Source organism: Heliangelus exortis, chromosome Z (genome assembly GCF_036169615.1).
Source record: "Heliangelus exortis chromosome Z, bHelExo1.hap1, whole genome shotgun sequence".
NCBI classification, from domain to species: Eukaryota; Metazoa; Chordata; class Aves; order Apodiformes; family Trochilidae; genus Heliangelus; species Heliangelus exortis.
The window spans coordinates 45,716,837-45,733,197 of NC_092454.1; the positions used below are offsets into that span (position 1 = coordinate 45,716,837).

Sequence of the window (16,361 nt, forward strand, 5' to 3'; positions counted from 1 at the left end):
GATCTAGAAGCAAACAGACAGCATCATTTCAGGACTTCACTGAAAGAAACAGATAATTTCACTCTTTTTTTCCTAAACAGTTTCTGTAGTGCTGCTGCAGAGGTCATGCTTCTTTCTTCATTCCATTCCCTGAAGCAGGAAGATTCTGACTTGTTAGGACACAACCTCCTGGTGTCCTAATACCCACATTACAATACTGCCAATTCTTTGAGAGTGTTGGAACAGCCATATCTTCCTGTACAAAAATCCCGTAGTCTTCCTGAAAAGGTTAGGGAAGACAACAACTTGAGTTAGAATGTCTTTGTATTTAGGAGGTCTAGAGCAGTTTTTGTAAATATATTTTACATATTTTCTGAGAATTATGCACAATTCTGTGAGAATGGACATGTGATTGGTTGTTAAATTTACACAATAGCCCTAAACAACAGAGGGAGCTAAAACTTTGGGGTATTTTGCCTAGCAATTCAGGTTACTCTGTATAATATTTGTTGCCACTAGCTGTTCCTTTGTGGTCTAAAAATACCAATTTCTGTTTGAGAGCAATTGTTAAAAACAAAGTATCAGGTTAGGGCACACTATGAAATTTATTCTCAAATCGAGTTTAAGGAAGAGACTAAATATTTATTTTGTCAGCTGGTGTCTGTAGAAATTGTGGTTGCTTTCACTCTCAGACTAAAATACTCTCTTTACTTTAGATCCCTCAATTTGTCCTCCGTGACCTACTAAGGCTCTCTTTCCCAACAATCATACCAGAGACAGAGAATACTGGTCACGTTTGATAGCTGTCTCTATTCCCTTACAGGATGTCTCTGTCCTTTGTGAACTCTCTATGGAGGATTGTATCCCACATTTCCCCCTCACAGTATACTTTTATTCTCTTTTCATTTGTACTTTTCCCTCACCTTCTCAGACACTGAGGTGGTGACTCAGTGACAGACACTCAGACAATACTTGCAAAATTTCTTGCCCTCTTGGTGATAACACAAAGGCAGATGGGCTCATAGAGAGTAACATTTTGTCTTTGAGAAGATTGTGCAGATCCACATCACCAATTATTTTTATGATTAGATGTAAATTTACGTCATGCTGTTTTACAGTAACTGTATATCAAACTAAGATGTATGGAGAGAAATTAGAGTAAGCCACACAGAAGTGTTGAATTTATCAACTCTATTTATTCTGAACAATATATTTCCTGATATGTGTATGATAGGTCCTAGTGTTAATACTGAATGTGGTAAAAACCTCCTTTTTATCACTGTTACATGTTTTCTAAAGTTTGTTTGCTTTTGCTCCAGCAGTTATATTTTGGTTACATCGAAATCGAATACTACCTCTAACTTAAACCAGGAATCGAATAAGGGTTTTATTCAACAGTGCACTCATGTGGCAATACTTGGGAAGTACATAGCATATTGCAGGACTAGTTAAATGCATTTTCATTAGAGAAGACATAACAATGCATAAGTGTTGCAGGCAGACAGTGATCTGTTCTTCAGTGTAATTTACTCCAGGTATTTTTAATTTATTTTTCTTTTATCCTGCTTTCATTAAGCACTTAGAAAAAAATATCCTCTTTGAGGTATTTTCAATATACACATCTTCCAATAAAGAATATTATCTTGCTTCTTATATATGTGACCCCATTCTTCACTATAAATTTAATTCCAGAGAGTAATATGGATATCTGTATTTCTTTCATCACAACAGACTAAAAGATCTGTTCTCTAAGAAAGACCTGAATACAGCTGAGATGTCCTGATTTCAGTTGGGATGGAGATAATTTTCCTCTTAGTAGCTAGACTAACACTGTGTTTTTTATTTATTAGGGGATTTGGTGTAAGAAGACTGTTCCTCAATGTACTGATGTTTTAAATTTTGCTAAGAAATCAAGGATGTTTCAATTCCCCATGCTTTGCTGGTGCTCAGGTGCACAAGAAGCTGGTAGGGAGCACAGCTGATCCAAACCGACCAAAGGGATACTTCATACCATATGATGCCTTGTTTGGTAACAAAAGCTAGGGAAAGAAGAAGAAAAGGGGGATACATCTGGAATGATGGTGTTTGCCTTTGTAAATGTTACACGTGGTGGAGCTTGACCTTCCTGGAGACACCCGAACACCTGTCTGCCAAGGGGAGGTAGTGAATTAATTCCTTGTTTTGCTTTGCTTGCATGCATGGCTTTTGCTTTACCTATTGAGCTGTAATTATCTTAACCTATGAGTTCTCTCACTTTCACTTTTCCAGTTCTCTCCCCATGCCCCCAGGGGGGAATGAGCAAGCTGCTGCCTGAGGCTTAGTTGCTGTCTGGGATTAAACTCTGACAGATATTATCACACCACCATCTATGGGCATGACATTGTGTGGCTGCTCAGTTACTAGTTTATTAATTCTATGCAGAATTCTGACTACTCAGAATTCTGCTCATAGTCTCAAGGCAAGGCCAGACGTATAGCAAGAAGTAAGAACTTTTTTAAAGCTACCTGGTACTGATGAAGGAAGTATAAATGAGCTTCCAGGCAAAGAGCCCTTCTTAAAAAACAAAACAAAACAAACAAAACGGAACAACCCAAAAAATAAACAAACCAAAACGAACCAAACAACAAAAAAATAAAAAACAAAAACAAAAAAAACCAAAAAAAGGAAAGAAACCCCAACAAAGACTCAAAACCACAAAAAAGACAAAAAAAGTGAAGCTGAAAGCTTAAACATACATTGAAAACAACAGCTCTTATTTACTTAGATAAGCAGAATATAATATAACTATCCATATTATCTCAACCCAGACTTACAGAGGAGTCCTACAAAACACTTTCAAAGGAGCACAAAGAATTAAACTAAAATTCTAAATTTGTGGAATACAAACCATCATGAGTACCATTTCTTTCTCTTTTTTTTCTTTTTCCTTTTTTTTTTTTCCTTTTTTTCTTTTTCTTTTTCCCCCTTAGGGAGCCAGCCATTGCAAAGACATCATCATAGCCACCTGTACACTGAAAGCTTTTAAGCAGCGGGGGAGATGGTAACTGTTTAGCTAGCACAAATCAAATCAGCTTTGCTCTTTCCATTTCTAGTCCTTGTGAAGCTGTATTTCAGGGAAAATGAGGCCCTTTGTAGCACAAGTCCCAGATTTTGGGTAATCAGAAACAGGTGTAGATCAGTATAAATGTAAGTGTCAGGGAGCAGGTAAGCCAGGAGCAGAGACGCAGCAAGGTCTGCAGGGCAGAGCTCTCACTTACAAAAGCTGCTGTACCACAGTACACAAGCAATAAAAGGACTTGTAATTCCCTGCCTTCTCCAATGGCAGGTGTTTGGCCCAAGGGAAACAGGTGGTCTGCAATGTCTTGCTAATCTTTCTTTCACTCTGCCATTTGTGAAGATCGATGGATTTCACAGAATCAGAGAATTGGATGGGTTGGAAGGGACCTCAGAGATCATCAAGTCCAACCCTTGATCCACTACCACTGCAGTTACCAGACCATGGCACTGAGTGCCACATCCAGTCTCTTTTTAAATATCTCCAGGGACGGAGAATCCACCACTTCCCGGGGCATCCCATTCCAATGTCTGATCACCCTCTCCATAAAGAAATTCTTTCTAATGTCCAACCTAAACCTCCCCCGGCACAACTTGAGACCGTGCCCTCTTGTCTTGCTGAGAGTTGCCTGGGAAAAGAGACCAACCCCCGCTTGGCTCCAACCTCCTTTCAGGGAGTTGTAGAGAGTGATGAGGTCTCCTCTGAGCCTCCTCTTCTCCAGGCTGAACAGCCCCAGCTCCCTCAGCCTCTCCTCATAGGATCTGTGCTCGAGTCCCTTCACCAGCCCAGTTGCCCTCCTTTGGACCTGCTCCAGGACCTCGATATCCTTCCTAAACTGAGGGGCCCAGAACTGGACACAGGACTCGAGGTGTGGCCTCACCAGGGCTGAGCACAGGGGCAGAATCACTTCCTTGGACCTGCTGGCCACGCTGTTCCTGATAATTCTTGTTCCTGATATTCCTGTTTCTTGCAAGGTGTCTGCTTGGCAAGTCCAAGAGCAAGGGGTTGGAATACAGCAGAACATCCACAGTCCTGAGGAAATAAAAGCCTTATTTTGAAGATTACTGGAGACCTCAATCTTCTTTAATACCAGGTAGGCCTGATCTCAAGACTTGTGAAGAATGATATCTCTGTATATCTCAGACCAAGGACTGAAAAAAAAGGAGGCAAGTCACTTCTCAAGTGTTCTGTAGGAAGAGGCCCAAGAGTACCATCTGGACTTACTTTCCCATCTGATCAATCAAGCAATACCAAGAAACAACTGACGGTGGCCAAACACCCAAAAGCTACAAAGCAGCTAAAAAAGGAGCCAGCCTACTATATTTGTATGTAATTTATACTAGAACCTGACTCTGTAACTTTGCTGGCTTTCCATTATCTTCAGTCACACTTTTTCTACATCTGATTTAATTTCCACTGACATTGCAGGAAGCCCTCCAACACTTCTGTCCCCCTGATACCTTCAGCTTGAAGTGGGAATCAGACAAGCTGAACAGTCTTCCTGAGATGGTATCAAAGAAAACACAAGACAGCATTCTGTCTGGTTTGCACCAGGACGTGCTGGTTCATTGTGGTTTAGGTAGAAAGATCATTCAGATTGCAAACTTCAAATGTACTGTACTAGGGTTAAAACCATGAACAAATAGAGTACAGCATTTCAGATGCTGTGAACTGTGAACAGTGCAGCATCAAATGGGTGTCTGACTGGGGCACTCTGTCTGTCAAAGGGCTACCCCACTGCGGTCATTTAAGATATTAGAGAATTTTCTTACTAAAAAACACTTGAAACAGAAAGCATTTCCACTTGATAACCTCTTGCTGCACTTCCAGAAAGAGGCAATGTCACAGAGATGGTGACAGTACAATGTGGGAGCTGCCTGCCAGATGCCTGAGCTTATCCTGTGGCCATATGATGTGCATGGCAGGTCAGAGGTTGGAGCATGATGCTGCTGGTGACTACAGTTGGTTAATTGCTGCATGGATCACGAGGATCTCAATGCAGAGTGGTCCTGCAGGCTGGATCCTCTCCCTCCAAATTGCAGGAAGCTGGAGGCTGAGGTGTCTGACCTCATTTATTTGGAGTCAGCAATTCAAGGAGGTTTTGGAGCTTAAAATCACACAGCTGTAACATGATCACGAGAGCTGGCAGGACCTTGGGTATTCACCTTTGTACATAGGCTGTACCAGAGCTTTGTAGACCAGGATTGAACAACATGGTAGAGGCTTTTGCTAGCCTTGTGGATCTAAACTTCTGCCCTCTAGGCACAGCAAGCAGGAGATGCACACCACGGTGTGCAGGGGTACCGTGCTTGTGGCCTCTGCTCAAGCTCCTAGCACAAAAACAACTCAACCAAAATATTTATGAAAGCTGGCTGTGACCAATTGGGGAGGAAGGGGACCACAATTTCCTGGTGTCCTTCTCATAATAAAGTGTAATAACAACAGGGGACTGGTTCTACATTTCTTTATGTGGCACACTCTGATTCATTCCCAGCAAGAGTGTCATGAGCAAGTTTTCTGGAGTGATCTCTGCCAAAAAGTTACCTTGCAGAACGAACAGGAATGCTTCTGCACAGGCTCGATCAAAGGAAACTCGGTCATTTCCTCACTGACAGTCGCTTCTCTCTCTTAGCAAGGCACTCTAAGCTTTTCCAACAGATATTTAGAATCATAGAATCATAGAATTGGCTGGGTTGGAAGGGACCTCAGAGATCATCAAGTCCAACCCTTGACCCACCGCTGCGGTTGCTAGACCATGGCACTGAGTGCCACATCCAGTCTCTTTTTAAAGATCTCCAGGGATGGAGAGTCCACCACTTCACTGGGCAGCCCATTCCAATGCTTGATCACCCTCTCAGTAAAGAAATTCTTTCTAATATCTAACCTGAACTTCCCCTGCCACAACTTAAGACCATGCCCTCTTGTCTTGTTGAAAGTCGTCTGGGAAAAGAGACCAACCCCCCCCGGCTACACCCTCCTTTCAGGGAGTTGTAGAGTGATGAGGTCTCCCCTGAGCCTCCTCTTCTCCAGGCTGAACAGCCCCAGCTCTCTCAGCCTCTCCTCATAGGATCTTTGCTGGAGTCCCTTCACCAGCCTGGTTGCCTCCTTTGGACCTGCTCCAGGACCTCGATCTCCTTCCTGAACTGAGGGGCCCAGAACTGGACACAGGACTCGAGGTGTGGCCTCACCAGGGCTGAGTACAGGGGCAGAATCCCTTCCCTGGACCTGCTGGCCACGCTGTTCCTGATACAGGCCAGGATGCCATTGGCCTTCTTGGCCACCTGGGCACACTGCTGGCTCATGTTCAGCTTCCTGTCAATCCAGACTCCCAGGTCCCTTTCTGCCTGGCTGCTCTCAGCCACTCTGTGCCCAGCCTGGAGCTCCCCATGGGGTTGTTGTGGCCAAACATGGCCAAACTCTTATGTCGAAGAGGGTAAGCTCAGAACTGCCCACACAGTGAACCTGTCACCCAGGTGCTTCACGGTGGAGTCACGGGGATTCCTCAGCACATCGTGCTCAGGGTGAGCAGCACTGGAGAGTGCTGAGGGGACAAACGTGGAAAACCTGAAGTCCCCGGGTGCGGCTCAACGGGGTTTCTGGTAGCTTTGGCTCACAAAACACCAGCTCTTCGAGTAAATGCTTCAATAGACATAACTCGACGCCTTTGCAAACTTGGTCACGTCTTTAATGACGCACCTTTAACGCCGCTAGGGAAATCCCTTATGTTGGCTCCGTCCGTGCTTTGGTGCGGCTGGTGGGAGTTATTGCCCACCGGTACTGACAACCGTTCCACACCACAACCCCCGGACCACCGTGCCGGGGCCCCTGCGCCCGACGAACCCCTCCCGTCCCGCCCGCCTCTCCGCCCCCGCCCCCGCCCCCACCCCCGCCCCCGCCCCCACCCCCGCCCCCGCCCCCGCCCCCGCCCCCGCCCCCGCCCCCGCCCCCGCCCCCGCCCCCGCCCCCGCCCCCGCCCCCGCCCCCGCCCCCGCCCCCGCCCCCGCCCCCGCCCCCGCCCCCGCCGGAGGTGTCCGCCTCCTTCCGCCCTGCGCCTGCAGAGCCGGGCGCCTTTTGATGACGCCACCTCACCCGGCGTCCAGAACAGCCACAGCGCCGCCGCCGCCGCCGCTGCCCCGGGGCCGGGCGCGTGCGCGGTAGGTGAGGCTCCGCGTCCCTTTCTCTCCCCGCGCTCCGGGGCCGCCGGGGGGGCCGCGCTCCTTCCCAAACCCCCAGACCCTAAACTGGCGCCACTGCCCCACGCCGGGACCGGCCCCGCTGCGCTGCCTGGTGCGGCGAGGCGAGGCAGGGAAGCGCTTCGCCGCGCGGGCGGGGGCTGGCCCGAAGGCGGCCGGCGCTGGGACAGCACTCACCGCCCGCCCGCCCGCCCGTTCGCTCTCTCCACCTCCCTTCAGGAGAGGCTCGCGGAGGGGCAAGCGGAGGCGGAAGAGTCTGTCACGGCGGGGTTAGGCGGGAGGGGAGGGGGGAGGCGAGGCGAGGCCAGCGGGAGGAAGAGGTATGAGCCGCCGGCGGCCGCCGAGAGCGGCCCTTGAGGGCGCGGGAGCCGCCGCTGTCCCCGGGCGGTCCGGTGAGGCCGTACGGAGGAGGCTGCCTCCGGGGAGAGGCGGGCCGAGCACCTCCCCGGCAGCTGCGGCCGCCGCTTCCCCTGCTACCGGCGGCAGGGCTGAGGTCGTCGCGGGGGAGTGTGGCGAGAGGCTGAATGGTGTCTCTGTGCACAGGTGAGCCCGATGTGGATTCGCCGGCGGGGCGAGGGGGAGCGCGGCGGTCCCTAGCTGATGCTGAAGAGCCGGCCTGGGGCTTGCAGCCCCTCTGGAGCCGGGGAGGCCCTGGACACGCGTGGGGTGGGAGAGATGGACTCGGCAGAGCCGGCGGGCGGAGGCCTTTCGGCGGATCGGCCCGCAGATAAAACCCTTCGGTGCAGAGAGGAAGAGCCGGAGAAGGAGGGAGATGATGCGGGGAGGAAGAGCGGCGGCGACTGCTCCTGGGAGGAGAGCCTGGATCCCGAGCTGCAGCAGGGATACCGCATTTTGCGGGAGTTTCTCATGGAGAAGCACCGACATCTGACAGCACCTTTTTTAAAGCCCCTCGCGGATCAGGCATCCGTCAGGGAAGAAGAAGGAGCAGGTTCCCTCTCGGGTCATAACGGCAGTCGCTCCTATCAGCAGTTCCCAGCTGGAATGTGGTTGTTGAAGATGGAAGAGAAATTTTCCAACGGGCAGTACAGAGGAATAGAAGATTTCGTGAGTGACTTCCGTCTAATGCTGGAGACGTGTTACCGGCTGAACGGTGTAGATCACTGGCTCTCCAAACAAGCGCAGAAACTGGAGATGATGCTGGAACAGAAGCTGGCACTGCTGTCCCGGTAGGTGTAGAAAACTCGAGGGGGGCCCATCAGATGCTGTTTATGTAAAGCAGAGCAGGAGTGTGTGTTTCTTTTTGTAAAACTACAAAATGTTTCTTAACAGCCCTGCAGTGAAACTCTTGAAGTCACAATGAGGAACATTTACTGCCGGGAGGTATTAAAATCTTAATTCAAAATCCTTTGCTGATTCCAAGCCCGAGAAAACCAAAATGCAAAATAGGGCACAGCATTTCCTGGCTAAGATTTTTCTTATGAAAGAAGCTTTTTATGAAATTGGAGGCACACATTTAGACAAAATGTCAAATACTGCTCTGTTTTATACTGTCTAAAGCAAATTCAGTAACCCAGACTCTGTACAAATACTAGGCTCTTCAAAATTATGGGTCTCTTCTGAGAAACTTTTACTGTTGTTAGCATAAGTAGGAACAAAATCTTGAGCCAGAGTATAAATTGTATGGTTTTGATAATCGTAAAATGTAATATAGTATTTGGCATATCGTGGTCTTAAGTGGCAAAATGGAAATGTTGATATGTTTAAATATAAGTTTCTGTCAGGAACTTAACATCTAAAGCAGCTGAAACACAGAAAGCTGTCAAGCTATATAATAGAAAGCCTTGTTGAAATGACAACTGAAATGTGCTTTATTATGACAAATGTTTGTATTCAGACAACTGTGGTAGCTTGTTACAGTGAAAGTCTTCCGAGTGAGATAGTATTTTTCATGTGAAAACCAAAAGGATTTTTTGGCAAAAGCTGAAAGTAAGAAGGAACAGTGTTAGGAAATACATAAAGCTCTGCATGTCCATCGACTTTAAGCTTGCTGGGTGACACAGAGCATTAGCTGCCAGCTGGTAAGAACCTTGCTTGTGTGGTGGCAGCTCTCGCCAGTGAGAAGTGTGATGCACAGCTCAGTAAGTTAGTGAGTGTATTTTGTTTTGCAGTAGCAAAACTACATTTGAAACTTCTTGTGAAACAGCAATTTTGAGACTAGTTGGGAGCAGAAGGAAAAGAGCTGAAGGAGCCTGAATTGCTTAAGTAAATCTTGATTTTAAAAGAAATCAGGTTTCACATCTTAAAACAGTTACTGCTGGCAAGTCAATAGCTAAGCAAGTGCAACTTGGAAGGTTTGTGTGATGTTCTGCATGTTTTATGACCAAAAGAGCCCACATGTATTGGATTGAAGGGCCTTTTGTTGAAGTCTCTTTGTTGGATTATGTGACTACTCATTCCTGTGGGTAGGACCTGAGAACGGTCAATGCGTTCTTACTAGGAACTCTAAGAGACTTAAGTCAGTGTATGTGTTGCATCATCAAATAGCAATATATGCCTTTACAAAAAAAAAAACCAAAAAAAAAATCAGCTGCTGGTGTCATTTTTCCACAAATGCACAGTCTTTCTTCAAACAAAAAGAAGTGTTAAACTGCCTAAAATTTATGCTACCTCAATATATAGTGAGTTTCTGGTATATCAGCTCCTCAGAGATTTGTAAATGGTTTTTTTGGTATGTTTTTGTACGCTATCTTGATAAAAGTGTCTTAGCATTACTTATAGAAAAGATGATGAAAGCTGGAATACTCCAAGTTCTTTTAGATCAGACAGATGCTAGTGTTTAGCAGAAATAATTTTATCAGTAAAATGAAACTGAAGAACTGCTTCTTTGAAATAATGTAAGAAATTTGACCTATAAATAATTTTTGGTTACTTGAGATGGATATCCACAGATGTGAAAACACAGTTCATGTCAGCACATTGGTTTTAAGTGGAAAAAATGGCAAGTGAAAAATAACTTATTTTGTGAGTAGATACACCTGATCGGTAATCTATAGTGTAGTCATTAAAGTGCTGCTGCTAATGGAAATTGTGATTGTGAATTAGCTTGCATTTTTCTTCCAGGCATTTAAGAGAAAAAACATCAATAGCTGTGACATCTAAAGGATGCTATGGGCTAGAAGATGAGAAAGGAACATCGTGCATTTCAACAAGGCGTCGTTCTGCACCTCGCACTTTAGGCTTATCAACAGGCATGTTTGAGTCTGTGATGGTTCAAGTTTTAAGACAGGAGGAACAGCTGAGAGCAAAAGAAGAAAAGAGGTAATAGAAATTTTTGGGCTTTTTTCATTTAAAATAACTGTGTCTTCCTACTTCTCTATAGGAGCTAGCTCCTTGAAGCTTTTTTAGGTAAATAAGCGGAGTGCTCTTTGTCTTAAGGGCTTAATACAGTGCCTCCACAAAGCAAAAGTTAGTTCTTTATTTACCACCTTCTTGAAAAATTGCTGAAGTCATAAAATTGATAATAAAGGCTGCTCTTATCTTAGGGATGTGAAACTTCTAGTTGTAACTGCAACCCACACTATTAACTCAGAGACAATTTATCATACATCTCCTTGGACAGTTTTCTGTGCAACAATAATTATAAAAAAAAATACTGCCAGAATGATTAACTGCAGTCACCCCTTCCCTTGTTGACAGCCAGAATCAGATTATCTCTGCCACTGGCACTCCTGTTATCTCACTGATTTGGCATTTCAGCTTGTCAATTAGGTGACAAACAGAGAATGTGTGTGTAGTTTATTCTGATTTTGTGGTTTTCATAAATTTAAAAGGTATGTAATTCCAGACAGTGTTTAATGTTGTTTGTGATAATGTTTCACTTTGAGGAAAATGGAAGCTTATAAGCTTGTATACTTTAACACTAATTTGAGACACTGAACATGGAGCATTATGTTAAGACATAATTAGCTTTAGGAAGCAAAATATTTCCACATTGTTTTCAGAGTGTATGTTTTTTGAGATTTTTCCTGTATAGCCAGTCCACTCCTTTTTTGCAGGTAATCTTAATTTTCAACAAATCCGAAGACACAGTTTTGGCTGAGTGTTAGCTAGTATTTTTCTCTTAGAAATTAGTGAACTTTTCTTCCTCTAATTCACCTCATACTTGGCAAAAAAGCAAAGATCACTAGTGGTGTTATTTCTCTGGTAAAATTATGTGGATTTATGTTCAGGTCTGTGTTCTAGATCTGTGAACTTGATTAACACTGTTATGAAGAAGAAAATTTGGTTAGATTTTAATTCATACGTGGATTTAGTGGAACACACTACCTGATCAAATAAAAGTTTTGCCTTCATACAGCTGCTTTAAGCATGTTCCTGCAAAGAATTAATTAGCAGTTAAATCAGTGTATCTGGATATGCACAAAAGTCTGAGATCCTGTGCAAAGGATACTCCATGGTGGTTTAATTTACAGAATGTAACAGAAAAATACAGAACAGAATAAGATCACCTTACAATAACAGAAAAAGATCACCTCTTTCTGCCCTAAAATTTTGGCCTTTGTCACTTATTTGGAAGCAATAAAGATGTGTCTCTCCATAGAGACGTAGTTGAATATTTCTTTGATCTCCTCAAATAATAATAATGCTTCAGATATCTAATCAGCATACGTGTACTTCCTAGCTAGCAGTTATCGTAGCTCAGACTGTTTATCTGCCTCACTAGGAATTACATATTTGAAAGCCCAGATAAGTAAGGTTGCAAATACAAGTGTCTTTCTACAAACTTGGACTTCAGCAGGCAGTTTCTATGGGTATGAGGCTAAGGTAATATCTACTCCTTTGCTGCAGATATTTAAATACTTTTATAAGGCACTGGCAGTAGTAAATGACATTTTAAAAATAGTTTTGGGTTGTTTTTTTCCAAAATCCTTATTTGTTTTTCAACTGTACATTTTGGGAGAATATTCTGAAGCATGGTTTATATTGTCTTTTCTGTATTTGACTTCATATAAATCCTATTCAGATCCTTTCATTATTTCTTATTCAGGTGTCTTTTGTAGAGTGTTCTTTTCTTTCTCCTAATTTATCCACTTACTGCACAATCTGCTGAATTTTTCTTCAATATTTTATAACTTCCCCCAAGTGATGGATTCATCACAGTAGACTCAGCATGTAAGAACTGATGAAACTCTTTGCAAAACTGATTTCATTATTGTGTAGGTAATAGTTTCTGCACAACAGTAAAAGCATCCTCCCCTACCCCCAAGTATATATGTAACATATGACTTACCATACTTGTTAGTCTTGTTTGTAAGCTTTCCTTTTGTTAATTGTTCCAATTATTAGGATATTGAATATCTTTTTTTGATTATTAGTTACATTCTAATGGGCTTCTACTCAGTTGTTTGGTTATGTGCTCATTAAGTAACATATCAATATATGTACTAACTTGCATATTAGCTTTTTAAAAAGTGGAGTTATTATTTAATTGGAAATGTTTGCCTATTTAGAAGCATTTGTGCACCTAAACATAGGCATATGTTCTGATGGAAACTTTTAAAATCATTGGTGAATGACAGGTAATTTTTGACTGATTATTGATTTCAGTGGTCATTGAGTGTCTGTATGACTATGGTTTGTTGAAATTTATGAAAAGTGCCTCTTTGTCTTTACTATCTCTGAAAATGTCATCCAGGTGTACATTTCAGACTTGTTCATTAATGCATAAAATCATAGAATGGTTTGGCAGGGACTTTAAAGATCATCTAAAAATCATGTAGTTCCAACTAAATCAGATTGCTTAAAGCCCCATCCAGCCTGGTCTCAGACACTTCAGGGCTGTGGCCTCCCCCTCTCTGGGAAATGTGTTCCAGTGTCTTACCACCCTCACAGTAAAGATTTTTCTTCTGATGTCTAATATAAATGTTCCCTCTTCTGGTTTTAAGCCATTCCCCCTTGTCCTGTCACTACACGCACTTGTGAAAAGCCCCTGCCCAGGTTTCTCATAGGTTCCCTTATGGTACTGGGAGGCTGTTATAAGATCTTCCAAGAGTCTTCTTTTCTCCAGACTGAGCAAACCCAGCTGCATCAGCTGGTCTTCCAGCCCTCTCCATTTAAAGAAGTAAATTCTGGTTGCAAGTTAGTAATTTAAATGAGAAAATTGTGGAAAGAGATATGCTTATATCTGAATTTCACCTTTGAGGAGAATGAGAGCATGGAATGAACTGGGTCCTATGGAAGACTATAGAGTATGTCATAATGTGATAGAAAACATTACAGAGAATTAAGGTCACATGAGCATCTCCAAATTTAATTCCTTTTTACTATTAAATTATATTTAATTTAGAATAATGTGCAATACTACTGTTTTGTGTGTACAGCTTTCTGGTTTATTTTTTTAAAAGAGAGTTTGTAGAAACAAGTTACAATAGAATTAAAACAGTTGTCTCTACCATGCTATCAGAGTTCCAGTGCCTTATTTTTACCTGTGAAAACATTTAAGTGGTAATTGAGTGGCAAAAAGTACAGTCTGGATTTTGCTTTCTCTCCCCTCCAAGTGAAATCTTTTGTTGCAAGTGACAAGGAATTAGCTGGGGAGATGCAACTACTGTTAAAGGAAGAAAGTTGAATGTGAGGAATTATGTTCAGGCTCTGTTTTAGGTGGTGTCTCTACTTGGGGAGCATGTCTGCTGAGTTTTAAGGTCAGTTGCTTGTAGCTTTGTGAACTCAAGAGCTGTAAAACAACTGCTGCAGACATCTTCTAGGAATATATTTCTCCTTTGCTAGTCCTGAAATGTCAGCTTGACCTAGGGATTGTTTTATGTTGTTATTGTAAAGGCAATACATGTCTGCACACATTCTGGATAAATCTAAGTAGAAGTGTGAAAGAACAGTGATTTTTTTTGCAACCACTCTTACATAAAAGCCAAAAATGTTTGTCCAGAGAATTTCTCAGTGTATTGCTAAATATCAAATGTTTCTGTCTCCAGCTCTTTCACCCTCCACAACTGCTGACTTGTCCCCCATCCTCTCCCCTCTTCTCCTCCTCCACAGTTGCTCCATTGTCCCACCTCCTCTCATCTCCCTGCTTCCCCATCTCAACAAAAACACCCCAGGAATGAGCTGTGCCCTCCAAAATATGGGCAGCTAGTAGAAGGACCTCAGTAATGAAGATAAGAATGTGTGCTGCTATTTACATTTTTTCTTTAATGTTTATTGGGAAGAGAATTGACTACTGTGATTAAACGATAGCTTTAAAAAAGGCAGACATTTTTCTTTTTAAAGATCTTCATAAAAGTACAATTATTGTAATTTTATGAAGTACAGGTCAGGTGAATCTAGGGTGTTGTATTTTTTTTGAGAATTCTGCTTTAATTAATGGTAAGTAGAAACTGCTTGCAAAGATAACATTTTTAGAAAACCTACAGCCTTTTTAAAAATTATAGTAAAATGTGATTGTTTCTTAAAATGTTATACCTCAGTGTCTATCTATTCATATTTAAGCTTAGTTCCATACTATTTGAGTAGCATTCACACTTTTTGGAGGCAGCAGATTATTTGCAAATATGTTTTACAGTTAGGGAGGAAGAAGTGGGATTCAGGAGTGATTTGGAATTTATTTTTGTGAGCACTTTTAACTTACTATTGTTTCTTCCTCTACCCCATTTGTAAGTTATTATTTTTTTTTAGTTGAGTCGTTTTTATGTATTATATTAATGTAATATCAGCATGGAAGTAGAATTAATGTCAGAATTTTTTAAATGCTCACTTAACCTACGTGGGCATTATTGTTGAATTTACTGCTTTATTCAATTTGAATGACAAACAGGGTTTTGTCATTAGACCACATTTATATGTTTAAATTAGTGCTGCGAAGTGAGGTTTTGTCTTTAGACCCCATTATGTTAAGGCTGCATTGTGAAAGTGAAATTGAGAATTGACTGGTTTACATTTAGTTTTGTTTTGCCTGAATCAGTCCTTCTGCATTTGATAGATAGATAAATAACAAGGTTGCATATATATGGTGCTAAAAAATTCTGCTCAAATTATCATTAAAATTTAATTATGTAAGATAAAGGATTCAGTGGATCCTTACATGTATCATATGTAATTTTGCATACAGAGAGGATGCAAATTTTAAATTTGTGCTCGTGACAGACTTCTGCTTTGATACTAATATGTGGGCTAAGCTATGTTTGTCACATATATTTCATTTTTGAGATACCTAATAAATTCTTAATGCTTCAAACACATATTCTTCAGGCTAGAAGCTAGTATTAGCTTCATATTATCAAAAGAGAGATTTTAATATATCATTGCTTTTCAGCTAAATTGGGAAAGCACTGATGTTTTGAATGGATATATGGCACTTATTTGCTGCTTTTGTACAAAGAAATATAATTGGAGATTAGCAATCTGGAAATAAGGACATGTGAATTCCAGTAACAGGTAACATTAGTGATGTATGCAGGCGAGTTTTTCTAGCAGTGGTCAGTGCTAAAAGATTCAGAGAAAAAGATGGGAGCCTTTGAATGAGCTGCAGAAAAGCTTTCCTGTATGTTCAGCTGTATCACAGCCGTGTTTTTTTGAATCTGGTCAGACCTTGAGTCAAAAATGTTAGTTTCCCACTAAACAGAAGTCTCTCCTGTTACTGGTAACCCTTGATACTCTTATCATTCATGCAGATGTCCTTTCTTTAACTTGGAACTAAATTAACATGTGTTCTAGATAGATGGCAAGCTATACGTGACTGATTATCTGAAGTGGAAGCTTTTCTTCCTCTTAAACTTAAGTTTCATGATTAATTTACAAATAAAAGTAAATGGAGGTTCCAAATCTATCACATTAGTTTCGTATATTGCTATTGTGTTTCCTCTTGCTAGCATTTTGTGTAGAGTCCCAGCTTTTTCACAAGTTTTTACAGGCCTCTGATTACTGATAACCTCTTTCTCTGAATACCCACTATTTCTGCTCTATCCTTTTTTTAGATAGGGGGACCAGAACTGAATACAGTTTTTCAGGTGAGGGCAAACCATTTATTAATGTAATGACATTTTATTTCTGGTGTTATTTTGCGTCACATTTTTCATGCATCCTGGTATTTGTTTCCTTTTTGACCACCATTGCAAGCTAACTAGTAACATGCCTGTGGGTGGGAGGGGAAATCACTTCTG

General features: G+C 42.3%; 1 protein-coding gene across 5 annotated transcripts in view; it reads left to right on the plus strand.

Annotated features, from left to right (window-relative positions):
• The first annotated feature begins 7,083 nt into the window (after positions 1-7,083).
• BRD10 (bromodomain containing 10) overlaps positions 7,084-16,361 on the plus strand; it is a 46,694-nt gene continuing 37,416 nt past the window's right edge. For 2 of the 5 annotated variants that reach the window (XM_071732029.1, XM_071732032.1), the window contains exons 1-3: positions 7,085-7,188; positions 7,771-8,414; positions 10,309-10,506. In XM_071732029.1, coding sequence (XP_071588130.1) covers positions 7,828-8,414; positions 10,309-10,506 — 785 coding nt within the window. In that variant the 5' untranslated portion in view covers positions 7,085-7,188; positions 7,771-7,827. Of the gene's footprint in view, positions 7,193-7,770; positions 8,415-10,308; positions 10,507-16,180; positions 16,209-16,361 lie in introns of those variants that run through there. The other 3 variants (XM_071732031.1, XM_071732033.1, XM_071732034.1) reach the window with 3 other exon arrangements.